At 45.3% G+C, this 26,866-nt stretch overlaps 1 protein-coding gene across 1 annotated transcript in view; it reads left to right on the plus strand.

Annotated features, from left to right (window-relative positions):
• Positions 1-2,520: 2,520 nt before the first annotated feature.
• Positions 2,521-26,866, plus strand: part of FAM117A (family with sequence similarity 117 member A) — a gene marked incomplete at its 5' end in the record, with an annotated part of 40,734 nt that continues 16,388 nt past the window's right edge. The window contains one exon of the mRNA XM_080923538.1: positions 2,521-2,716. Within this exon, the coding sequence (XP_080779664.1) occupies positions 2,521-2,716 (196 nt within the window). The remainder of the gene's footprint in view (positions 2,717-26,866) is intronic.

The raw sequence follows: 26,866 nt of genomic DNA on the forward strand, positions 1-26,866 counted from the left end.
ATACATTATTAGACAAATATTCAAGAGACCACACAGTTCACCCTTTCCCTCTCAGGCGGTTCCAGTGGTCAGGAAGTTGAGTGTTAGTTGGGAAAGTACTTGAAGCTGGAAGTCCTGTGTCTGCCAAAGGATCTTGGGCAAACAGTTCAGCCACTGTGACCTAACCTCTTATAGAATGAAGACAATTATATTTGCATTGTGCACATTCCATGCCTATAGTGAGAATTAGATAACACGATGATGTGTGAGCTGTGAGTAAAATGCTAGACAGATGTTGGCACACCCACCAGATTCTTATCATTGCGTAAAAAAGTTCATGCAAAGATTTTTTTTTTCTTTTTCAAAGATTTATTTATTTAATATATGTGAATACACTGTCTCTTCCATCAGACACACCAGAAGAGGGCATCGGATCCCATTACAGATGGTTGTGAGCCACCATGTGGTTGCTGGGAATTGAACTCAGGATGCCTGGAAGAGCAGTCAGTGCCCTTAATTGCTGAGCCATCTTTCCAATGCAGAGCAAGCAAGGCTCAGCTCTGGATTCAGCACGCATGGTAACCCTGAGCATGATGCTTCTTTCCAAAGACTCAGTAAAGAGGATATAGTAGCAACCTCTCAGTTTCAGTCATGTGCTTTAAATGAAATAAAATGAAATAGTATGCAAAGTTCTTGATGGGTATCTGGCATGCAGAAAGGGATTCATTGAATATTAGGTGCTATTGCTGTTGATTTTCTCAGTGAGGGTGTGAGACACAGGGGCGGAATAAGCCTTGATAAAGGGCAGAGATCTGAAGTGTGTGAGACTGTTGGGCTAACTGAAATTGAGACTACAATCTGCTTTCCTCACCCACCTCCATACCTAGAATCAGACCTAGAGCTTTGAGCATGCCAGGTGAGTGTTGTTCCACTGACCTCCATCCCCAGCCATCAGATGCACTCCCTCCCTATAAGTAAGAGAGTCCTCCTCATGGGAAAGGAGTACTGTTATCCATCACAGAGAATCTATATGTCAGATCTTGAAGCGAATCCTTCAAACATGAAAGTGGAGTCTTTGAAAAAAAAATCTTTTCACAGAATGTTCCAGTGCCTCCATTTGTTCTGCACTCATTGGCTGATTTTAATATTCAACCAACTCTTGAATTCCCACTTTGAACATTATCTACTTTCCGCATTTAATCCCCTGTTACCCTCGAAGCACACACCCAGTTTACTTCCTTTCTTCTGATTAGTAAGTGTGGCTTCAAGGGAATACCTTTTTTTTAAAAAAACACTAAACTCGGTAAAGACTGAAATAGAAAGACAAATCGGTAGCAAGGTCGAAATTAGAATTCATAACTAAATATAAATCTAGAGGGAATTATCTAATTACTTGCACGGTCCTTTCTCACAGACAGTCCAGCGTTGATTGACTCTGTTTCTTTTCCATATATAGTTCAAAATAGCAAGGGTAATCGATTTATTTTTTGAGAAGCAGTAAGTTTTAATAGTATCTTAAACACTGCTTTTTCTTTTCTCCTAAAAGTGCCTTCATATATATAGCATATAATTTTTACAGCTTGACAGTATTCTCTTTGGGGATCATCTGGTCTTTGACTTGGTCAAAGAGCAACTGAGCTGGAAAGACAAAGAGTTCTAAATGGAGTCACTATTAAACTTGATCAGATTTATCAGTCACTTTGTTTTGCAAGGTACATTTACAATGGATGGCTCTGAAGGGAAATTCCCAGCTCCCTTTTAAAGTCTCAAGTTAATTTACAGACTAACAGCTGTTTTTATTGAGATTGGACCAGCTTCAGTGGACCAGCTTCAGGAAGGTACTTGGAAACGTAGAGGACAAATGAGTGTCACGTGAGGCGAGGTAGCCATTAAATGTACAAATTTAATGCAAAACTCATGCAAATAATAGGCAAGCCTTGTATAAATTTATCGAATCTCAGTTTAGAGTTTGCCAGCTGCATTGAAATCTCATGAGAATTGAAAATTAATGTTTTTCGGTTAAACTAAATATAATGGCTTTTGAAGTTAGCTTTTCTCAGTCCCACTGAAACTGCTTAGAATTTGACACTGCCCAGTTTAAAGATTTCATTAAGTGTTTGATTCCAATCCTCATCCAGCTCCGCCCCCTGCACAGCCTGACATCACATGGCATATATTTGCATACTACCTGGGACTGGGTGTGACGATTCTCCTCTTTAAGCCTTCTCATTGGCAGTGCTGAAGAACAGCCCTCTACTGGAAGGACCAATTGGCAGCCTTAAGGACATTAAAAAAAAGAAAAGAACAGCAGGAGGGTGGGGTCTTGTGTTGATGGCTGAGCAAATGGACCAATCATCCTTGGAAAGAGAAGAGCCCCGCCGTGGATTGGTTGAGGGGGAGGTCCTGGGACTCTATCGGCCAATTGGAACTCTGGGCCGAGGGGGCTGGTCCGCGCCCGTAGGGCAGATAAGTAGCGGCCGCGGGGGTTGGGGGCAGTGTGGGGCTCGCCGTGGGGCTGAGGCCGCAGGTAGCCGGTGGGCCATGTCCGGGGCCGCAGCGGGCGGCCGAGGCGGAGGTTCCTGGGGGCCGGGGCGAGGAGGGGCTGGGGGTCTCCGGCGGGGCTGCTCTCCACCGGCGCCCGCTGGCTCCCCCCGGGTCGGTCTGCAGCCACTCAGGGCTACAGTCCCCTTCCAGCTGCAAACTGCCCACCAGCGTCGGGACGGGGGTGGCCGCGCAGGTGAGCCGGGTCCGGAGCGGGTGCTGGGGAGACGGGCTGGAGAGTACTAGAAGTATGAGGGGGAAGTGAATGGGAGGTGAGAGAAGAGAAGAGGGAACGCTCAGAGTTCTCGAGGACGGAGGGAGCGAAGGCGAGCAGCTGTGAACCTGAGGTGCAGCTCCGGGACGGGGTGCCGGGTGTCTGGGCCCGGACCTGAGGGGAGGGACCTGGCAGATGGAAACTAGCTTTGGGGGGCGTAACCGAAAAGTGGTCCGAATGTCCGCCCCGGAGGTGCGGGAAGTGCTAGAGTGCGAGTAAGGAGTGTTGTGGGCACCCGGAGTCGAGGGCTTCACTGGGAGCCAGAACCGGTGGGCGCTGGACGCCTGCTCGGTGAGGGGGGAGGGGCATGGAAGAGAGCCGGGTGGAGCCATGTGTTACTTCTCCAGCTTGAGTTTGGCCCCAGCGTCTCTATGGCTCTCGAGTTCCTTTCTCCACCACTTCACGTGCGCTTTCCATTATGCTTCTTCCAGGAGATGATTTGAACCCAGCCCGTTGGAATAAGTTAGTTTAGCGGCTTTTACTGCGGTGCAAACGCACCTCTGTTACCGATTTTCTTCATTCCTCTCGGTGTAGCCCAGAAGTTGTATGTTCCCATTATTTCTGACCTGCTAAATATGGTTGTCTCTTTCCAATCATTCTGTGCGTGTGTGCTTATGTACAGGAGTTGGGCAGTTTGCACCCGACTTCTCGCCTCCTCCGAAGGTGTTTTGTCCTGAGCCTTCCCAGCCAACGTGGCAATGGAGTGCTTACAATCAAGTATGCTGTGGCAAATACCCCACTTTCTGAACAGCACCGAAGCAGTTTCTTAATGGCAGCTTGATGTGGTGGGTGTGGGGAAACTAGGGTGGAGCAAATTTAACCTTGCTTTCACACTCAAGACTGTGATGGGACCCACAAATGCAAGCCCTTTGGAACGGAAAGGGAACCTACTTGCATGAGGAGGTTGGCAGTAAGTTAAAGTGAAGTTTGCGTTTGATTCACACCAGATGTGAAAGGATCATTGCACACTCCCTAAGCCTAAGTTTGTACCAAATGTACAGAAGTTATGTGGTTCCTGCCATCTTAATGTGACACTCTACAGTCTCTTGTGCTTTCTGCAGATTACTAAGATTGGATGTTACATATCCTCTTCCTGAAGGTATTCTGTTACAAGAGTCTTGCTAGAGAGGAATGGGATTCATCAGATCTTTGAGGTAGAAAGCCAAGTCTCTTTGGACCTCACTGTATGTGCTAGTATCATTCTGGAAAGCAGAACTTGGTCAAATCTGGTAGCAAGATGGTGACCAAGTAGTCAAAGTATGTTTAGAATCTGGCGGTGTAGAAGAAGGCAATGCCCAGACAAACTCATGCCTATCATCAGCTATAAAGCAAACCACAAGACTACAAACCTGTTGGTTTTGTTTGGGCTTCCTTGAAACCCAGGGAAGCTAGAGCAGCAAGCACCAGCACCTTCATCCCTTTTAGTAGAAATCGACAGAAGCCTTGCCCGTGCTGTAGTTAGAAATCGTTTAGCAATCATTTTAAGAGCAGTTGTTTTGTGATTCCTACAGAGCTAGTGTTAAAAGGGAAAGCAGTGGTGGGGGCTATGCAGAGGGGAGGAATGTAGGCTTGCATGCTTGGGTTTCATTATGTGGCCTTTTGTGGGGTCGGGTCTCTATAAAGATACTGATGAAAACAGGAAACCAGAGGTCTGTGTAACTTGTCAGGTGACTTAGGGCAGATTGAATGGATTCCTGAATTATGTATTTGGTTGGTCCATTGTTTCTCCACCTGTTAATATCCCAGAGGTATTAAAAAGACATTTGTCTATGAGGTGGGATTGTCATGTTTTCAGTAGAAATGGAGGGAGAGAGACAAAATAGTAGCTTGAACTTCTTGGTCTTCTTTGTGGCTAAGCATTAAAGGGAGGTGGGGGTGTACTTGGTCTTTGACTTGGGACCTATTAGCCTTGTGCAGGCTAACTTCACTCATGTTCCTGTATCTTTGGGTTGTTTCTATTCCTTCTATCCCTTGGGAAGTGTGCAGGAGTGTTTTCCCCTAGGTCATTTGGGCATGTAACAGGGAAATTTTTTGCTCTCACAGATGTTTGTAGTCTGGGTTTTAAATACAGGCTCTTCCACTTTACTAGCTGGTGTATACTCCTGAGGAAGTTTCTGGACTCCCTTTCTTTTTCTGTGGACAACAATATCTATATCGTAAGAATTAAATATGTTCATGAAGAGCACTTGGCATAGGAAAGGTGCTGTAACAGTGTGTGCCCTGCCTGTTGCTGCTGTTCTCTGCACTGACCTACTGTAAGAGCACTGTTGGGGAGAGCCCACTGCCTTTTCAGGCTTCAAAGCAAACCCAGACTGCTCTGAAACCAGTGCTGCAGGTTTCAGAACTTCAGGGCCTCTTGCGTTTTGATTCTGTCATCTTTTAGAACAGCTCTCCAGGCAGGGTTCAGGCACACAACTGTTTTAAAAAGGCCTGCGAGCTGGGACTGGGCTTCAGGAACAATTAAGTGCTGTCACTGTTTCTGTTTCCCACCCCAAAAGATGCAGTACTCGGCCTGTGCGGTTATCTTGCACCACACACCCTACTGTGTTCTTGACAAGATAGATTAGGCCTCGTTTAAAGGGTTATGGTGCAGAGAGCGGGTTTACCTTCTGTGACCGTTCATCCAGAAGGGATGTCTTCATAAAACGAGGAATGGCTTCGGTTTTTATGAGCTGGAGCTGGGAAAGCTGAGAGAAAAATGAGGTCCAACTCTGAGAAAACCATAAGCCACTGGTGAGTAATTGAAACCCAAGGTATATTTCTTACTGCAGTTGCCCCTTGAATTAAATGAAATTGTGTGTGTGTGTGTGTGTGTGTGTGTGTGTGTGTGTGTGTGTATCTGAAGCCAGTTTGAGGCTGCTAACTTTTGTGTTCTTCTAGAACCAAACATGATAGATAAAAGAGGAGTAGGAATTAAATTTTCCTGTGCTCCAGTCTTACCTATTCTGAGAGTTTCCTTCTCCATATCCCTAGAATGGAAACAACAGTTCTGTTGTTTATTTTGTGGTGTTTAGGATTGAACCTAGGACTTTGTGCATGCTACATCAACACTACCACAGAACCACATGTCCTGCTTCATGAAGATAACACTTAATTAAATTATGCTAATTATTTCTCCAAACCTGGGAAACCAGATGCTGCCTGGGAACTACTGTACTCCACCAGAACCTTCTTAAACCTGGAGCTGGTAATTATAGCCTGTAGGTTATGTCTGGCCCTGAGCCTGTTTTTGTAAATAAAGTTTTATTGGAACATAGCCTCACTCTTTAGATATTGGCTGTCTGTTTTCATGCTGACAGTGGCAGAGTTGAGCCATTGTATAAAAGTTCATCCCTCCTAGTCCTGAACAATACACCTGACTCTTACTCCAGTGTAAAAATCAGTTGCAAGTGTGTGTAATGTATACTTCCTCAGAAAACCCTAAGGTAGGGTAAGGTAACAATCCTGTGTCCCTACTCATGTTTTAGGGGAAAAGGAGCCATCTGTTTCTAGTCAGTTCCCAGTCTTTGTGGCAGATCAGCACGTGTGACTACAGATCCCCCAACCCCCATGGTTGTCAGGTGACATGTGTTCAGTAGACATAGCTCATTTGAATTTGCATTAAAAACTTAACAGTTAAGCAAACTTGTTCCTCCTCTTTCCTTATGGCCCCCTACCCTCAACCTAACAACTCCAACTACAGAGAACATATTTTAAAAATTAAATGGAAACCATGTGAGGCATAACTCCTGTTTTGAATTTTTCTCATTACCTTTTAGTTTTCTTAACAAATCTGTGAGAGCTGATAGTAGTCATTGCTGCCCTAAAATACTAGGTTTCCCAGAGGGACATGGGGAATTGCTCTCCTGAGTGGCTATTTTCTGAATATAAGGTGGCTTTGTTATTACTGATGCCATTGCTAATGCCTTTCTTGCATTGTTTTGAAAACCTAACTCTTGGGGGCTGGGAGTTTAGATGAGTATGAAGCCATATCAAAGAGGTTGTGTAGTAGAGGTTCTGAGAGAGGTGCTTCTCCCTGTGGCTTGTGGTGCCACAAACAGCTGGAAGATTAAAACAGAGTTGAGACTTTTTCTGCCAAAGGATCATCTTGGTTTAATTAAGCTTGGGGGTACAGTTAACATCCTTAGAGAGTCACAGTTGTCCTTCTGTAACATGTGATTGAGATGGCTTCTATTTGGAAAGCATTGAATTCTCAGGCTCTTCCTGGCCTGATACTGCTAACTGCTGGCTTCCATAGCTTTTCCAGGCCCAGGTGTGGTCACAAAAGTCATTAGCAGTGACGAGTGCCATACTTTTGGGTACCCAGAGCAGTATGGGTCTGTGTTCTTCAGGATAGCACAGTATTAGATAACATGAGAAGTCCTTATGTAACACAGAGTTAATTAAGATGTTGCTAGAAAGAGGGTGAGAACATTGTGTGGTGCGGCTGTAAGAGGATATTGTTCTCTCTGGTTCAGGTACGGATCTCTAGGAAACATGAGGCAGGGTTACAAAATTTTCATAGTGATGATGTGAATTCGAGTGTTGCCCAAGCAGTTTGGTGGGCTCAGTACCCAAAGAACTCTCTGCCTGTATTGCTACCGAAGTCAGTGTGTTCTGAGTCATATGGTAGGCCCCAGGTCCACGCTATCCCTTGATCATCATAGTAGTTGGGAATTAAGCAGCAGCCTCTAGATTCTTACCAATCTCACACTGAGTCTTTGTTCTAAAGGATTCAGACTTCATGATACAGCATTTTCTGACAGGTCTGGTTTTAGCATTTTATATATACTGTAACGTGTATCAAACACTGCTTGGCACTATCTCAAGTGTTCTGCTTAGTCTTACCTGGTTTTACTCTTGTTCTATGTGCAGTGTGGAGGCCTTCTAAGGGCTGGAAAGGTAAACCTAGTGTTCCTTTCCTATTTCATAGAACAAGTGGATACTATTGTGTGTTACTTGTCTTGTTGCCGAGACAAAATACCTGACTGAAAAGGAAGAGTTTCTTTTGGCTCACAGCTCACGGGTACAATCCAACAGGACAGGGGAGCAGGAGCTTGGTGCCTGTATTACATCTGCACTCTGGAAGCAGAGAGAGAATCCTGGTGCTCAGTTCTCCTTCTAGGCGGTCATAGGAATACTGCCACCTACATTTAGGGTTGGTCTTCAATCTTCAATTAACTTAATAGAGACAGTCCCTCAAAGACATACCCAGAGGCTTGCTCCTTCCATGATTCTAGGTCCCAACAACATGGCAATCACAGTTAACCACCATATGTGCCCAACAGCAAGTTAGTTTAAAGAGTGTGGAAAATCTCTTGATGACTTAATAATTTCTGCCCTCCTGGTACAGAATTTCTGCCATTCTGATACAAAAGTTTTTCTTCCCTATCTTAGAAGAGGGAGTTAAAGCCAAGGAAAGCCAAATAGGAACTGCTCTCAGCTTTCTCCTCTGCCTGAGTTGCAGCCTCACAGAGATTCCATTATTTGGTTTGCAGAGTATGAATTAACCAAACACTAGCCAAATCTATTCACATAGTTAGGTCAAAAACAAATCCTGGTCTTAGAGAGGGAAGAGTTGAGGATGCTATTTGAAGTTCATACATTATCTGTGCTCCAGTTCCTCCTGCTGTGTGGAGCTCCTGATAGGTTGGTGTTCCTGGGCACAGCTGGCTGTGAACATGAAGCCTTCCAGCTCACAGTGCCCACTGGACATCCTAGCTTTCTGGCACTTTGCTCTCTGCCTAGAGTCACAACAAAACTGTGTGTCTAGCTTTAGAGTCATTTAAATGGATATCCTCAGGCTGAGTAAGCTCCAGTTGCCTTTCCTGTGTGGGAGTACCACAGCCAATCAAGAGCAGCTTAAATGAACTTAAAAGAACGTTATCGGAGTATTTCATAATAGGAAAACTGCAGGTCCAGCCCTGGGGAACCTGGAACTGAAGTCTTGGCCATGTACAGACACTTACCCTGCTCTGTTCAGGCACACAGGTCTGTGGGTTTGCTCACGAGCCCTAGACAGCTGACACTGGGGGAGGATGGAGCGCCTTAGGCTTCACCCGCCTGCACATTAGCAGTTTGTGCTTCCAGCTCCCTATTAAAAGGGGTGTGTGGAAGCCTAGGAAGATTCTCCTAAAGAACTTGATTGCTTTCATGCAGTTGGGCCATGGTTAAGAATTGGGGTGCATTCTATTGGAGGCTGCATGAATGTGTCATCTTAAATGGTGGACAGTATTTGGCAGGGTAGTGTTGTAAATTTAGGGCCTCCCTTCCCCACCATAGCTTCCTTTGGCAGGCAACTTTTTCCAGGGAACCCTCTTGTTGGGGAACATGTTAATGTACCATCAGCTCTGCTACCTGAATTCCTTGTCCTGTGATCTAAAATGACAACCTTCAGGAGAGCATTGAAGTGTTAAGGCCAAAGGTGGGGTTTGACACATAGCTGTAAGAGAAAAGCTATAACATATCCACAAGTAAATGCATTTTAAATGGAGAAGGTGCAGAATGAGAGGCTGGTTAGTGTGTACTAGGCTAATTATAGAACGTCAGGGTTTTGAATAGTCTGTCTTTCTTCCTTCCTTTCTTTTTTTTTTTTTTCTTTCTAAATTGGCCAGTGTATTTTTCCTAAAATTAAATTAGGTTTCTATTGTCTTCTCTCCTTTTTCTTTTAAAAGTGACCTTGTTTTTGGACCCTGGGGTGTCTTACGATGATAAAGCATGTGCCTAGCATGTGCAAAGCTTTGGGTTCTATCCCCATCACTGCATACACACACTCAAAGTGCCATTGCTAAAGTCTTGTCTGGTTAGCAGTGTTCTCAAGTCTCTGTAGTGTCTTCTGCCCCATCCTAAAAACTGTGTGTGTACCTTTTAAAAGTAGGTACCTAGTATTTCAAGTTCAAGTGCAGTGGAACAAACCCCACAGCTTGAACAGATTTGAGTGCTTTTGCTGAGGGAGGGCCGGGGTGAAGTGGGGAGTGTCATGCTCAATAAATACTTGTTGGATTGAGTTGCTGGAAAGGCAGTGGAGTGCAGAAGAGAGCCACACCTCCCCCAGGCTCACTTGTAATGACCTTTCCCCTCCTGGTCTCTATACACTGTCTTCCCCACCCCCAATACCTCTCCAGCTACTTACAGAACAACCTGCCCATTCCCCAAAGTGTCAGTATTCTCTCCTTAAATCATTGGGCTTCTTCTTCAGCCTGGCTTTTGTGCTTCAAGCCCAGCTGGTGACAAAGAATTGCATTTCCATGGAAGTCATTGCTAGGCCTGTAGGGTCTCTTCCTAACCTGGGGACAAACATGGGCAGTCACCAGGTTGATCCATGGAAAGAAACAGTGTGCAGGATTTTGTTATAGTTTTGTTTAAAGTCTGAGCTACCTGGCTTTTGGCCTAGAAATAGGTGTGGTTGATGGATCAAGGAGACTGAGACGAGTGCCCAGTGTCCTTTTACACCAGATAGACCCATGCCAATCTTTTGGTAGTGTTATACTGTACAGCAAGGAGAAGCAGGAATTGCAAAATTCGTGGCTTTTTAGGCCAGGCAGCAGAGTTATAGTGTGCCCTAGCATGGCTTTCCCAGTTGTGATCAGGTTGAAAGCCCCCTCCCCCATGCCAGGTATTGCTGTTCCTTCTCTTTTCCTAGCGGGGAAATGCATGGGAGAGACGTTCATGATCATTGTCCTAGCCCTAAACATTTAGACAGTTCTTCAATCTGCTTCCCTGTTTCTAACCATGGGTCTAGTGACTTAGACAAAATGGTTTAATAAACCTGCTCAGCTGGGTGTGACCCTGAGCAGAGTTAACATGTGATTAGGAGGGGAGGCAGCTTCTTTTCCCTTCTTCCCTTCTTCCTCTTCTTTCTTCTGCTCCTCCCCTTCCTCCCTCACCTCTCCTTTTCACTCCCTCCACTATCAGTTTTCTGAGCCTGTCTGATCAACCACATGGTTTTGAGAGAACCAGCGTTGGTAACGTGTGCATTCCCTGCCCCACAGCTGTAGTTTGGCAGAAACCTATCCTACTGTCCTGAGATGGTGGATCATCTGCTTAACCCATGCACATCAGACATTACACAGGACCAGGGAGGAGGGGAGGTGGGAAGGTGGGGAGTCGGGTATGGATAGTGTAGATGATGGAGGGGATGTAGCCAATGGGCTTTTCATAGTAAATACAGCATACTTTGGATGGAGAGGGAAGAAGAGGACTGTGGGAGTCGCATCCTTGGAGACAAGCACCTCTTAACCTGAGGGAAACACTGGATGCTTCTCCAGTAGAACCATCACATGAATCATTCCGTGTTCACAAAAGAAAAGTAATAAACAGCTGTTTCTGTAGTAAGAGGCTGAGAATTCCAAACCTGAAAGGCCCCAGATTCATCTGCATTGCTCAGAGCACTTGAGACAATTGGTACTCAAATGCTACACATCCTCCTTCACTGTGCCCTGCTGGTAAAGAGGTGTTCCATTATTCTTGCAGACAGAGAAACTGAGACCCAGAAGAAAACCTACCTACAACCATGTGACTGACAAAGCCCTTTTGCTTGGTTAAGCAAAGGTCTCTTCCCATATGCGGAAGTCTTTTGTGAATTGCTGCAGCATGGCATCCCCACTGCCTGCCTAGCACATCTTCAGCTCTGGTTTCCTTTTGATGTGTATCTGTATTCCAGGCTGAAAGTGCACCTGACAAACTGATTAAAAGAGAACTGGAAATGGGCTGCAGAGATAAGTCTGTTCCTTCAGCATCCCAAGGTGATCACACAATGAATTTTCCACACCTTGGACTTGTCCTGTGAGCTGTAGATTGGTGGATAGTGGGAAGCCCTGCTTGTGTGGTTGTGTGGTGGTGGCTTTTCAGTGTTTCTGGCTGTTCTGAAGTGTCCAGTTGCCATCTGGAATGAGTAGCTCACCAGGGACAGGTAGGGAACTGGGGGAGACTGATGTTCCCACCTCTGGAGTCATGGTTATGGGCACCGAGTTTGGAATGGTATGAGGAAGATATGCCTGTGTACGTGGTGCTTGTAAGAGGGTATCTTTCTTATGTGTGACTGAGTTAAACCATAAAATCTCCTGGGAAGAAATGTGGATGGTGTATTTCTATGGCAGGGGTGGGCACAAGTGGCATCATGCCATGAAAACAACTGAGCCCTCCATGTAGGGTAGCTCCTGGCATCACCACTCTCATTACTAATGGGAAAGAAGCCTGCAGCACGTGATCTGCCAAAGCACAGGCCTCTTCTTGCTTTTGGTTAACAGGGAGTGGGGTCCTTGAGGCATCTAATAGTACCCAGAGGAGGAAACAGCAGAGGTTTGGACTCTAGGAGAAAGCTCCATCTAGGGATCCTTGCCTGGCATCTTTCTTGGAGTTTACCAACCCTCTACAAGATCACTGTCCTCTCTGTAGGTTTATGTCATGTCTTAATGTTTATATGCTTGTGTGTACACTTTCTTTTTCAGTTACTTTCCAACCTTGTAAGGCAAAATCTTATTTAACAAATGTTATAAAAAAAACAGTTCTGTATAATAAAATTTCCACTTGTATAATGTTTTATTGTTTGTTTTGTATGTTTTATGTCTTTAAGTAAAAAAAAAAAAAAAAACAAACAAAAAATGAAGGAAGGGCTCAGAGGGATGGCTCAGTTGTCTCAGTGCTTGCTGTACGAGTGTGAGCTGATTCAGATTCCCAGCACCCATGTGAAAGTAGGGTGCCATTACCTGTTACCCCAGCACTTCAGGGAGTGGGAACAGGGACATCCCTGAGCTCAGAGGCTGGCCGGCCTAGCTGAATTTGTGAACTTCAGGTTTAGTGAGAGACCATGTCTCAAAAGTGAGATAGAACTGGTAGGATGGTTCAGTGGGCACTTGCTTCACAAGCTTGACCTGACTGACTTCAGGCTCCGGATCCCATTGTTGAAGGAGAGGAGCTGACTCCTGAAGGTTGACCTCTGACCTCCACATGCACACTGTAGCATGCACATCCCTGTATTCCCACACATACTGTACACACACAGAGAGAGAATAATTTAATAAAATTAAGTTTCAGTGTGGTGGAGCACGATTTTAATCCCAGCACTCAAGAGGCAGAGAAAGGCAAACCTCTGAGTTGCAGGCCAGCCAAGACTACATAGTAAGACCCTGCGTCTAAAACCAAACCAAACAGTTAAAAATTCAGTAGGAAAACAATTGATGAAGACTTGGGTCTCCACGTGTACACTTGCACACAAATGCATGCACACACACACCACAACACAGAAAGACACAGACTTTACATCACTTTATGTAACTTGTCTGAACTGTGGTCACTGTCCATGTAAACGGAACATTTGAACGCTTGTCATGTGCAGGGAAAGGAGCGAAGCCCATAAGCCCACCAGTTAATGAGACCTCCTTTGCTTTCTCTTTGTCTCCAACCTCCCAGTTGCCTTTTCCTTTCAAGGTGTTCCCCCTTGACCTGTGTGTTTGTGTGTGTGTGTGTGTGTAAAGTGCACGCACAGCCAGCCATCAGGAGAGCAAATGGCATGTGTGCTCACAGGCCAATTTGGGTAATGGTCATGTGTGTGTCCTGTGTACTCATTTTTGAACAGTCAGTTTCAAATCATTTCCAAATAAAAACATTTAAGCAGTAACTACTAGACCAATGTGACCATCAGGTTGCTTCTACATGCTTGTAATGTTTCTTATTCTCCCTACTTAACAGATGGAACAATTGATGTGCAAGAAGTTATGGGACCTGTTCTGAGTTCACGTAAAATGCTGGAATGGAGCCCAGGTTTTGCCTCTGTGTTAGACTGCCTTTCAGTAGCCTGCAGCTTGCCCTTCTCCAGCTGGACAAAATTGGTATCAGACCCTGGGAACTGACTAGGTGTCAGTTTCTATATTTGCAAATACTGTATCTGCTCCACCTTGTTGCAACAGTGGAGTTAGTAGGGTTGCCCCAACATGCTGTCACTCTGAGCACGATCCCACACTGAGCATGCTTTGTATGTCCAGTGTCTTCTGAAGGCACGTGCCTCCTCTCTTGGAGATGAAACACTGGTACTGTGTTCCTCTGCTCTGCGCTTAGCTCTCCAATTTTTAAAGTACACAGAACCGGGAGGCTAATCCGTGCCACAGTCATACTGTAACACTGCTGCATATTTATGCAGGAGAGAATGGGCAAATCAGTGAGTTTGGCTTAGGAAGTGATGCCAGGTTACAGTCCTAGTCCAGATGGCTCTTCTGGGCCTGGCTACTAGGCAGTTGTACCCTCTGCCTTGTGAACATGGGAGGCCTCTGGGGAATGTGTGTTATTTAATGCAGGACACTGCACCAAGTAGGGCAGGAAGTAGAACTTACACTCAGGGAAATGTCCTTTGGTCCATCTTTCCTTTAACTCCAGGCCTGAGGAGGCTGGTTCTGGGATTACTAAGCAAAGTCAGAGGGACAGACTGACCCATTGTCTTCCCACCCTTCCCTCTTACACACCACACCACCTCAGCCATCTGGCTGTGCTCCTTAAAGGCATCTAGTCATTTTTGCTGCAGGGAATGAATGAACCCTAGTCTACTTAGTCTGGTCAGCTGAACCAGATCCTTACTGTATAGCCCAGGCTATTGTGAAGTTTGCAATCCTCCTGCCTCTGTCCTGATTGCTGGGACAGCAGGTTATATATTACCACACTGGGCTCTACTATTTAACAAATCGCCCTCTTAAAAGTTTTCTGTGACTGGAGAGATGCCTCGGGTTAAGAGCACTTACTGTTCTTACAGAACAAACTCAGTTACTAGTAGTTGAGTAGCAGCTCTCCACCACCCGGGATCCAGTTTCAGGGGATCCAGCCCCTTCTTACACCTTTACAGGCACCTGTATACATATACACAATCCCCCCCCACAGACACATAATTAAAAATAAATCCTCTTTTGTAAAGGCAGTTTTCTGAACACTCTCCATTTGTGGGATGCACCTTTTTATCTCAGGAGCTCACAGTTGCCACTGTAGACTTGATTAGCCTGGCAGTAATTAAGCTGTTCTTAAGGGATTTTTTTTTCATGGCCCAGCCAGCTATGCGAAGTAGACTCATGGGCCATTTACTATGAAAGTGTTCCTGCTTATACTCAGATTGCTTGTCCTTAGGAAATGATCGAGCTATGTAGACTCCCTCCATGATCCTCTGTATATATCTGCCTGTGTCTTCTACTGTTCTGACTGTGTCCTGACTCAAAGCAGCTGATGGGTGGTGGACAATCAGAGTCAGAGCAAGGAGGAGGAAGGGGAAGAGAGACTGCTCCCAGTTCCTGGAGGCTGTCTAAAGCCTAGATGTTTGTGTGGGAGCCACTGTGCAAGAACAGTGATGTCTACTTCCAAAGGACTAAACCGAGCTTGCCTTTTGGGTCTCAGAAGCTAGGGTAGGACATATGGGTGATGAATATCCCACACTCTCTTCCTGGATCCAGTTAGCCTTTTGTATCAGTAAGATAAGCCTTTTTCTTATAAAAAGTAACTTTACCGTGAAGCAGCTTGGGGGAGGAGGTCTGCTCTGTCACCTACCTTCCCAGTAATGCGTTGCCACACCCTCTGCCTCGGGAAGCTGCTTGTAGAGAGGTAACCAGGGAACAGCCTTCTGTTAGGAGGCCCTTGGCAGATTCCTTCTCTTCCCAGCATTTGTCAAGGCTCTAAACACTGGGGCTACCTAGCCTTACTTCTCAGGCTTGCTTACCCTGGAGGCACTGCATAACCTTTGTGCTTCTCTTAGGAAATCCGAACAACTGGCAAGACCAGGACTTCAGAGCAGGGGCTGCCCTGGAGTGTTGCCCAGCACACTCTGGGGTTTTTCCACAGCCAGGGCACAGCATAGTAATTTGCCACTGGTTTCCAGTTCAGTTCCAGAAGGTCAGGGCCCAGGTATGGATTCACTGGGTGGGATGTAGAAGTCTTTTGGGGATCTCCCTTGTGTTGCTGGGGACATAAACTAGAGTGTGAGGATGACCCAGGCTTTCTGAGAGTGGAACAGGAGTTCACATGGATTTTTGTTTTTGTTTGGCAATGTTGGGGATTGAATCCAGAGCCCCAGACATGCTGGGCAAATGCTCTCCTACTAAGCTGCACTCCCAAAAACCCTTCACACAGGTTTTCATGGATGAGGCAGAGTAGATTGGGTAACTGATGTTCTTGGCTCTGAGGAACCCAACTGAGCCCTTGTCCTTAGCCAAGCCCAGAGCAGAATGAATCAAGACCAAGATTAAATGCAGTGGATCCTGACGGAGTCCAAGCTAGTGACGTGTGGCAAGCCAGCGCCCTATGTGCCCTCTGCTCCTGAGTAAGCTTGGTAGTTACTGCAGCTTGCCCACCCATGTGACCAGGCCTGCTGTGGCCAGCCACAGGTAAATTGAGCACTATTTATATTTTCCTGCTTGGAAAGAGGTAGGCAGGGACATCTGGGAACCTACAACACAGCTGTCTTAGCTGCTTGCAGGCTTGTTTACCTTTGACTTTGTGCTCTCTCGCTCTCTCTCTCTCTCTTTCTCTCTCTCTCTCTCTCTCTCTCTCTCTCGCCCCAGATGATAACATAAGTTCTGAGATTCCATTTGAGCTGCATTGGTCAGAAGCACATTTTCTTTACCCTCTAGGAGTTGGAACTTTCTGCCCTCAAGGGCCAATATTGAGTCAGGAGCCTGTCATCTCTTCCTGGTGCTGTTTTCAGGGACAGACTACTTTAAAATCTCCCTCATTCAGTGGTGATGAGTGAGTTCAGTTCCTCCCTAGCATTTTAATCCTAACACTTGGGAGACAGAGATAGGTGGATCCCTGAGTTGAAGTCAGCCTGATCTACAGAGTGAGTTTCAGGGCAGCCAGGGCTACACAGAGAAACCCTCAAAAGAGTCTCACTGTGTAGCTCTGGTTAGCCTGGAACTAGCATTATAGGCCAAGTTGTATGAATGCTGTCCTGTGTTTATCAGTATATGTGTCTAGATAGACTTCCACATGTATACATCCATGTGCAGTCTTTTCGGTTAATTATTGGAAACTATCGTAACACTTCCTTCATTTCAGCAGCTTCTCCTGACGATAAAGACAGTTTGCTTCACAATATTATCATGCCTAAGGGAATTAACTGTTCCTATGTATCATTTAATATCTGGTCTGTTCTCACACTTTCCATTTGGTGGCTTGCTTTGTAACCTTGGTATAGGGTGGAGCTCAGGTCTTACACATACTAGACCAATGAATGCTCTTCCCATATCCTCAGCATAAAAGGTCTTACTCACTTAAATCTTATTTAAAAAGCCTCTTGATATCTCTTAATATCCAGAGATATTCCAGGTGTGTGTGTGTGTGTGTGTGTGTGTGTGTGTGTGTGTGTGTGTGTGTGTGTAGAGATGATTTGCGTACGTACATGTGTGAACACTTGTGGATGTTAGAGACCGATGTCAGGTATCTGTAATTGTTCTCCATTGTTCTCATTGTCTCCTCCTCCTCCTCCTTTTTAGTAGAGTCTATTAGGAAACCTGGAGCTTGGTCTGGAGACAGCTCAGCGGTTAAGAGCTCTGACTGTTCTTCCTGAGTTCAGTTCCCAGCAACCACATGGTGGCTCACAACCATCTATAATGGGATCTGACACCTCTTCTGGTGGGTCTGAAGGGAGTGACAATGTATACATATAAATGAAATTAATAAATAAATAAAACAAAGTTAAAAAAAAAAAAGGAAACCTGGAGCTTGCTGTTGGGTCTAATCTAGGTAGCCAGCAGGCACCTGAAGTGTCTTCACCTCCCAGTGTGGCATTACAGGCACATGCTTGCTACTGCACTTAGCTTTTACAGTTTTCTTTGGGCAGGGAAGGTGACATAACAGGGCTGTCATATTTTGTCAACATTCACCAGCATTTTGTGTAACTTGGCTGACACTGAATTGCATACCGGTTGCTTAAACATATGTTGCTTAGAAGTTTGCTGGAAGCCAAGAAGAAAGCAGACCGGATAGAGTTAAAATTACTAATGGTTTATTCATAAAGTAGAATTTATTTTGATTGAGGAAATTACTTGATTGATAGTAATCTGTAACCTTATTTCCCTTCTACCTGGTTTTACCTTCCTCAATAGAACTTGTCTTACTTTTAAGTTGTTTTCATCTTTCCTTGGCCAATCCACCATGCCCAGAGCCTAAAAGCAATGTTCCTGAGGACCAGGTAGGATCATCTAGTTCCTAGCAAGGGAAGAGACTAGAACCTTTTGGTTCACATTGTTTCCTGAGCCAAGGCAGCCAGGAAGCCACAAAACAGTTGAGTCTTACTAAAATACAAGTGTGGGACTTGTTCGTTGAAAATCTTCTACTTGGGGAATAAAAGGCTTCACTTTGCACTCTGACCTTGAAGAGATAGTTCATCTTCACCATGAGGTAAGACTCTGCTTCATAGTGGAGTGAGCAAGTATGTGGGGTATACAGAATCAGAATAGAAACCAGGGGTTAGTTTCAGTTGTCCTCTTGCAAAATTCATACTAGATGAACCTCCCTAATCTTGTTTTCCCTTCGCCCTACTTACCTTAAAAGCTAACTTAAGAGCTGACTGGATGTCATGATTTCTTCTCTGTTTGATAGTAACTGTAAGAAGGGAAGGAAGGAAAAAGATGTTTGTCCTTTGAGTTTGTATGTCCCCAAGGATCCTATTACTTTCAAACAACTGTGAGATGAGGATTCTTTTATGGGAGGAGGTTAGGCTACTGTTTGGGCTCTTCTTACAAAGACTCCACTAGGTCCTAAAGGAAAGCATGCTTCCACCAGTAACTGCTGCAGTTGATTTTGTCTTGAGAGTGCTTCGATCCTACAGAAACTCTTCTTCAGAGAGATAATGGGTGAGAAGTTCACACTACTTCCTTTTCTTCTAACTGTAGTTTCTTGAGAGCTGAACAAAATGTGTGTGTCCCGCAGCCTGCACATACACATACACTCCGGGGTTACCCTTTGTCTCCTGGAAGATACAGAGTTAGCATATTCCTTAGATCCTTTTCCCCCAGTGACATCTCCAAAAAGGCTTCTCTTGGTCTATTTTTCCAGCTGTCTGCAGACATGATCTACATTTTGGGAAGTCAGACATGAAGCCAGAAATGGTTTTGCTGGTTCTCTCTTGAGTTGTACGTTTAAATATGGAGTCAAAGTGATTGATGGAGGGTTTGGCTGAGCAGTTCTTGGACTGTACACAAATACCATTGCTCTTTTCTGGGTCAAGTCTCCTTGGTAGGGGAAGCATGATGGAACTTTCCCCCCTTCCAGTCTAGTTCTTTTGAGTTTCTTCTCCCTGGGAAGGTTGAAGTTAGCCATGTCTTAGTGTTAGTCAGGATTGAGTTAGAGTTCAGCGAGAGTGCTTCCTTGAGTTTCAGTGCTAGACAACAGAACAAAGAAAACCCTCTCACTCCAGATTTAACCAGCTGGGATAAATGGGGTCTCCATGGGCTTTTCCACGGAGGTCCTTCAAACACTCAGATAGTCATATTGGGGGTTTCAGTTTCACCACAGCTTCTCTTCCAAAACCCACATGTCCCCAAGTTAAGCAGTGAAATGGCCCCAAACCACAGGGAGCTCATGAGGCACTGTTCAATCCCAGCACGTGTCCAGAAATAGAAAGACAATCCCTGTGAGGCTGTTTGGAGGAACTTCCCCTTCGTCCTGCAAATCAGTTCTTGGGGGAAATGTATTTTGTTCTCCAGATTTCTCAAGTGCTGCACCCCAAGTGGACAGGGCAGGACAGGAGCCCTCAGGGTCCCAACATACTGCCCTGACTTTGCCTGCTTCTCATCCCTAAGTGAAGATCATAGGTTGAAAAACAACAGGAAACATGCATGCATATGAGCTTGAGAGTGACAAGGATCCCTGCAGGACTGTGCTGCTCTCAGGTGGGGTGTGGATAGCTCTTAGCTTTGTGTTTTCACTCATCTGTGTGTCCTGATTTCCTATAGCGTATTTGTAGCTTTTGTTAGGCTCTTTAAAAGAGGGGAGAAGGCTAACGCTGAGAATGCTTCAAAGCTGGTGCTTGAAAAAGTGACTCATACCTTGTTTGTTGAACCAGCTAGTTGTTGAGTTATTTGCTGGGTGTAAAATTATGTCTCTATTTTGGAGGTATGTTAGGAAGGCTAGGCACTTGCTGGCAGTGGGATTAAGAGCATCTTCCCATCCTAGGTTCCTTCTTCCTACATGGCCTGAAAGACAGCAAAATGATGGACTTGTCCCTCCAGGTGCCCAGCCAGAAGCCTTGGGTCAGAGCTGATTTCTCCCTGCCCCTGGCCAAGCTGAGAAGAACCAGAAATGTCTCATGCTCTACATTATCTGTAGTCTTCACCCTGAGAATTCTCACTTCTCCTTTGAGTTCCTCTGCTGGGCTTAGGCTTGAGTTGATTTCCAGGGAGGGACCTTGGAAGAGGCAGAGACAAATTGGTGACTCTTCTGAAAGCACCTTTGCTGGGGGGGTATCCCCTACCAGTGTGCCTGGTGTCGGATAGCTGGCATTGATGGGGCAGTGGCATCAGCTCTCCCCTCTGCTACCCTGCCAGTAGCTTCTTGTCTTACTCCTTCCTCTCCCATCAGCAGAGACTATCAGCGAGTTGATGCTCAGTGGGCACTTGTACCTACTTAACTAAAGGTGTTATCTGCCGCCTGTGCTGTTGGCTCCATTGACACTACCTGACTGCTGGGCCTCTCCTCTCTTAGCCCCTGTTCCTGGAGCCATACAAGTGTAGCAGTTGGGAGACAGGGCCAAGTGGCTCTGGAAGATAGCACCTAAGGCTTCTTATCTAGTACATACTGTTTTGTTTTGTTTTCTCCATTTGCTGTTGCCCAAGAACCAAAGCATCCGCCACTGCTCAGCTGTGTGGTGAAATGGTCTGGCCTGGTGCCAGGATGCCTCGCCAGGTGGCTGAGCTGTGGAGGCTGCTGCATGCGATGGGCCGATAATACCCCATGGTACTGTAAACAGGACACCCCACCCTCCTGCAGACACCCAGCCCATGCCCCAGTGTTAGTTGCTTTGTCATTGCCTGTCATGATAATGGCTTGTCTTCTCTGATACAGGAGCCGATTGTTCTGTTTCTCTCCCAGGTTCCCAAATCTGAGAGGGGCGCTTTCCAGAAATAAAACCAGTTCATCTTTCAGCCACAAGCAACCGTTTTGACTTCTCAACACTTCCTATCTTTTAGCTGTAATCACATGAGTGCAGGGCAGAGCCCACTCTCCAGATCTTTCCGGTATGTCCGTAAGCCCTCATGGGACTGCTAGGGATGCTTGTGAGCACTGGAACCTAAGCACTCGTCTATAGCTGTTGATATCGAAGCCTCTAAGAAGCTTTATTGATTTTAGTTTGTTTGAGATAAGCGATCACCCAGTAGCCAAGGCTGGCCTGGAACTCATGTTCCTAATGTCTTCCGTGTGCTGGGATTACAGGCCAGTATCACTTGCCTAGCTACAAGCTGTTTGATCTTCTCTCAGACAATATCCGGGACAGCGATAGACTGTCCCTAGTGAAAGAAAGGACTTTCACAGTAAATACAAGGACCTTGCCAGGCCTGGTGGGACAGGCCTGTAGGTCGTCACAGCTGCTGAGGAGGGTAGGATGGAAGGAGTGTAAAGTCAGGGCTTTCCTAGGCTAGAGATCGAATTCAAGGACACCCTAGACGAATTAGTGAGACCCTGTCCTAAAGTAAAAAGTAAAGAGAGAGCTGGAGCCATAGTTCAGGAGTAGAGTGCTTGCCTGGTCACGTGTGTGAGGCCCTAGGTTCTTCATTTCCCAGGCCTGCAATGTACCTTCTCAGTTAGGAAAAGCACAGGCCTCCAGATACTGTGGCTAGAACCGTCCCAGAACAGACTTCTCAGTAGTCTTCTCTTTCTCCGCCTCCTTCCTTGTATCTACCTAAAGAATAAAAGCATATGTACACTTCTTTTCTCATCAGAATCCCTAGGAGGGTCAGATTGGGCCCCTGCTGGCAGAAGGAAGGCAGGTCGGTGAAGATGGTGGTTGGCTGCAGTCACTCTGCAGTGAGGACATTCATGGCTGTCAGACCTATGCTGTTTGGATAGCCTCTCCTATACATATCAGAAGATGGCATTGTTTCTGCTAGTCTGCAGCCTCTTTAAGGATGGCACAGGATCATATCACTGTCTGGTTTTGGCTTTGGTTTGTCCTTGGGGAAATTGATGCTTTGAGTTAGCAGCTCTTACTCAGTTTTGGTGCCTAAAACAACAGGTGCTTGCCAAACCATTTGGGGGGGATGTTTACAAAATAAGCAGTAGGTTTTGTTTTTGTTTTTGTTTTGTTTTGTTTCTAAAACCTAATCTTTTAAAAGTGTCCTCTTCTTTATTTCCTAGGCATGAAAGAAACATGGCATTTTAGTCTCTTCAGAGGGGTTGGAACATGCCAAGAATTTGGGGATTTGGGAGGGGCCATGGAACCTTGCTAAGGGCTCTGAAACAGGAGGTAATTCTACCTTGTGGCTAGCTAGGAGCTGCGCCAGCACCCTGTGCTGGGATGTGGCCGCTGCGGAGATAAGGCTGGAGCCCAGCTCTGACCTCATCGGAGGGGGTGGGGAAGCAGGTGGGTCCTGCAGGTGGGCTGAGCAAGGGAGGCAGGACAGCCTTCCACATGGACACATGATTTTCCTCATTCCATTCTCTCCTTCCCTCCTTTTCTAGCTCTATTCCTTTAAAATTTTTCCTTTTTACCATTTCTGTTATTTTTATGTATATGTGGAGGAACAAGTCACACAGCTTTTGTGAGTAGTTTTGATCAGAGGCAGTTGAGAAGAACGTAGTATCAGGTAGAAGAATGGTTGGGTCTCTGCTGATCCCGGATTTTGAGTATTTCCTGGACCCTGTCTGTCAATACTATGAGTGAAGTACCATGCAGTTCCCTGTTGTTGAAACCAGACCCCAGCTAAATAGTTTACTGACTAGGGTGTTTCTGAGGGTAGGGGGAACTGATGTAAAATCAGTTTAGTGGCTGTTGTTGCTAGATGATAGATTCCTCTGTTCCAGGTTTCAAAGGCTTGACAAGAAACAAATGAAACAAATACATTTTACATCAGACCCCTAAAATCAGGCCTGCCCCCTAACCCCCCAGAGATACATGCACACACATATACACTTAGGGATATGTGGAGATATGTTTGTGTGTGTGTGTGTGTGTTGTGTGTGTGTGTCCCTATTTATCCACACACACACACATCCCTAGGAGGAGCTGACAGGGCAGTCCCCCTCCAGCTATCGAGCAGCCTAAGAGCAGGAGGTAAGGAGCTTAGCTTAGGTATAGGACGCAGCCACCTTCTTGAAATGTGGAGCGTCATCAGGCACTGCCTCTCCGTGTTTGACACTCCCTAGTCTCCCTATTCTTTTCCAGGACTGACAGGAAAGGAAAGGGTGACTGCAGACCAAAGTAATCTGTAGTAATGGGGCAAAACTGAAAAGTATCCTCTAAGCAGGAGATGTTTCAGAATCTCTGCAGGGTCTTCCTGCTAAAAGGATAGGGCAGGTGACTCTGACTGACCTTTCTCCCCCATCACTGTTCCCTCAGCCCTGGAGGGAGTCTCTGTCCTTCAAACACTAGGAAGAAGCAGCTGCTAGGATTGAGCCATCCCAGCCTCCAGGCCAGGCATGGTCTCACCCGCCTCTTTGATTATCTGTCATGTGATACTGCAAAGGTGCTTTCTTGAGGCTGTGCCTTCTAATTGGGTTCTCAGGGACTGCCTTAAAGGCCTAGAGGACAGGATTTCAGTGTCTAAGCGGGTTTCCATAGTAGACCAGAAGCCTCCAGAAATATTTGAATTACCACATTTCCACCTTAAGCCCAACTTAGAATACTGACTGATTGAATTACTTGTGTAGAAGGTAAACTTGAGGCTTGAACCAGCGAGCCTGTCAGTAAACTACTGCAGTAACAAGATCACAAGAAACTGAAGGAGGAGGTGGACCCCCAGGGCCTCAGACTTGGACAGACAGATAAGTGGAGGTGGGGTCTTCACTGAAGGCGAGTGGCTGCTACAAGTCTACACAGATGCAGTGGTGTAATTCCTGAAGCTTTATCTCTCTACTATAGATTTTTCAATTTTATTCAAGTGTTTGGGTTCTTGCTGACTTGGGTTTTGTATTGTAGACATTGGGAGCTACAAAGCTAAATCAGAGCCTGACATCACAGGCTGTTCATTCTCTAGGAGTCACAAATGCCTGCAACCCTAGAGAGAGGCAGTAAGTACAAGGAGAGCACAAAGTATCCTGAGCAAACCCGGAACATTCCGACACTACTTGCAGGGGATTCCCAGGATCTGCAGACTAGGGGCGAGGTGAAGGCAGCTAGGCATGGCTCAGACCTCACAAACACGAGAGGAAAAGCCAGTCAGTGGTAAGAAATGGCACAGTGTGTCATGGCTACAGTGTAAGGAAGGAATGTAGTGTACATGACAGGTAAGTAGGCCAGAGCACGGGGACTGTGACACCTGGCTTTTGCACACGTGAAAGAGTGTGTGTGTGTGTGTGTGTGTGTGTGTGTGTGTGTGTGTTGTACACATGCACAGCCAAGGCATGAGAATGGAGATCAGAGGACAACCTGAACAACTTTCAGGATTTGGTCTTAGTTCCCACCAGTGAGTCCAGGGCATCAAACTTGGGCCTTTAGACTTGGCATCAGGTGCCGTTTCCTTCTGGGTCATCTTGCTAGCTCCTGAATTCCAACTTTGAAAGGACCTTTGGAGGGCTTTAGAGTAGAGATTTTATGAACATCTAAAATAAGGTATTGCCAGGCATGGTGGTGCATACCTAAAACCCTAACCATTGGAAATAGAAGAGGAGTGCAAGTTTAAGGCCTGGTTGGGCTATATAGAGAGACCAGCTAAAAAAACTCAAAAAGTGGGCCCGATGGTGGTGCACGCCTCTAATCTCAGTGCTGGGGAGACAGGCAGGCAGGTCTGAGTTGAGACCAGTCTACAAATTCCAGGATAACCAGGGCTACACAGAGAAACCATGTCTTGAAACAAAACAAAACAAAATCCAAGGTCTACCTGGATGCGACAGTGAGACACTGTCTCAAAAACAACTTCCTGGTAAAAGTATGTTGTAGTCAGCATATATTGATTTAGAAAGGAGGTAGAGACACAGCCAAACAACATTATGGTAGCCAAGCTACCATTTATGATGATGATGATGATGATGATGATGATGATGATGATGATGATGATGATGATGATGATGATGACGATGACGATGATGATGATTGACAGGGTTTCTCTGCATAGTTCTGACTGTCTGGAACTCTCTGTAGACCCTGCTGGCCTCCAGCTCGGAGTTCTGTCTACCTCAGCCCTTTTTGTTTGTTTCATTTTTTTTTTAATCTCAGCCCATTTTTTAAAATTTTAAGATGTATGTGTGTCCACGTTCAGAAAGTAAGATTACATAATGAAACTTCTTTTCTTTCCAGACAGGGTCTCTCCTTGCGGCCCTGGCTAGTCTAGAACTCACTGTGTAAGGTTGGCCTCAAACTTAGAGACCTGCCTCCTGAGTGCTGAGATTGAGGGTGCGAGTCACCACACCCACCAGTGTTTCATGGTTAACAGCGACTGTCTCTGAGTGAGGAGGTGATGTCTCTTTCTCTGCGTGTGTGTTTCTTTGGTTTATATATTTAAGTTTTTAGACAATTCATACTTAGAACTTTTGTTGTTGAAAGTCAGTTTTTTAGTCTCTAATAAGTGAGTACTTATTTGCTGGCTGAGGGAGATGATTTACAATATGACAAAGGTTACATTAAAAACTAAGAATAAAGCTCATCAAAGCAACATCAATGAGCTCCAAATTAGAGAGCAATCCAAATGTCCAGCAAAGTAGGGATGGGTAAACAAATCACTGTTTGATATCATAAAATATGTTAAAGTGGCAAATATTTAGATATTGATACTTTGAATTGGGATTTTGTAATGTATGGAACAAGGCAAAATAAATTTTATATTGATTAGAAGCCTGTCAACCTATGTAAATATCTAAATTAATTTCGAGAATTTCACATTGTTGATATCTTTTTTCTTTTTTAAACTGGTTAACATAAATAATGCAAAATTCACCTCAGCACGCAGAGGCAGAGGCAGGTAGATTTCTGTTAGTTCCAGGCCAGCTTGGTCTACAGAGTGAGTTCCAGGTCACCCTGGGCTATACAGAGAAACCCTGTCTTGAAAAACAAAACAACAAAATTGTCATTTTAAGCAATTAAGTTTACAATTTGGTGGCATAAGTACATTTACAGTGTAGCTATTGATGTATTATTTCTGGAATGTTTTGCTAACCCAGAGGGTAGGTATCTATTAACAGAACCCCCCTATCCCCCCTCCTTCTGTGTCCATGGTCACCTTACTGCTTCTTTTCCCCATGGATTTGCCTATTCCAGATGTCTCATGAAGGTGGACTTGTGACATTTGCCATCTGTCTGTGCCAGCTTCTTTTATCCCATGCCCCCAGGTTGCCTCCGAATTAGGGCTGTTATAGTTGATGCTGCTATGATCATGAGTGTACAAATAACTTTTCAAATCTCTGCTTTCAGGGTTTTGTTTTTTTTTTTTTGTTTTTGTTTGTTTGTTTTTTTCTGGTTTTTTTTTTTTTTTTTTTTTTTTTAAGTTTTTTGAGGGGAGTCTCTATCTAGAGTTAATTTCTGGACCCTGAGGGAATTCTGTTTAATTTTTTGGGGAACTGCCAATCTTTCTGTGTCTTTTTAATGTAAACCTCTTCAAGTCTATTTATACCTACAGTTCCCAGTTCTTTCTGCTGTGCTGAGTACACACATAAATCACCAAGGAATTACTACAGATGTGAAAGCAGTTTGTTCTGTTAAAGGAGTCTTTATAGATCTGCAGATAGTGGAGTGTTTGAACGTGGACATAGAAAACAGAGTCGGCCCAGACCCCTGAGACTTCCAGATGATCCTAGAACTCTTATGTTTTAGAAAGAATTTCAACTTTTAATTTCCCCCAGAAATCTTAAGCCAACGTAAAATAAAGTGAATGCAGTTATAATTGCCCCCCTTGTGTAGTCATTTTTGCCATTCAGATAAACGTCAGAGAAGGGGTTGGAAAAGACCTGCAGATTTGGATGCTGTCCACTTCTGCACTC

The sequence above is a fragment of the Micromys minutus genome (genome assembly GCF_963924665.1).
Source record: "Micromys minutus genome assembly, chromosome: 10".
Lineage (NCBI taxonomy): Eukaryota > Metazoa > Chordata > Mammalia > Rodentia > Muridae > Micromys > Micromys minutus.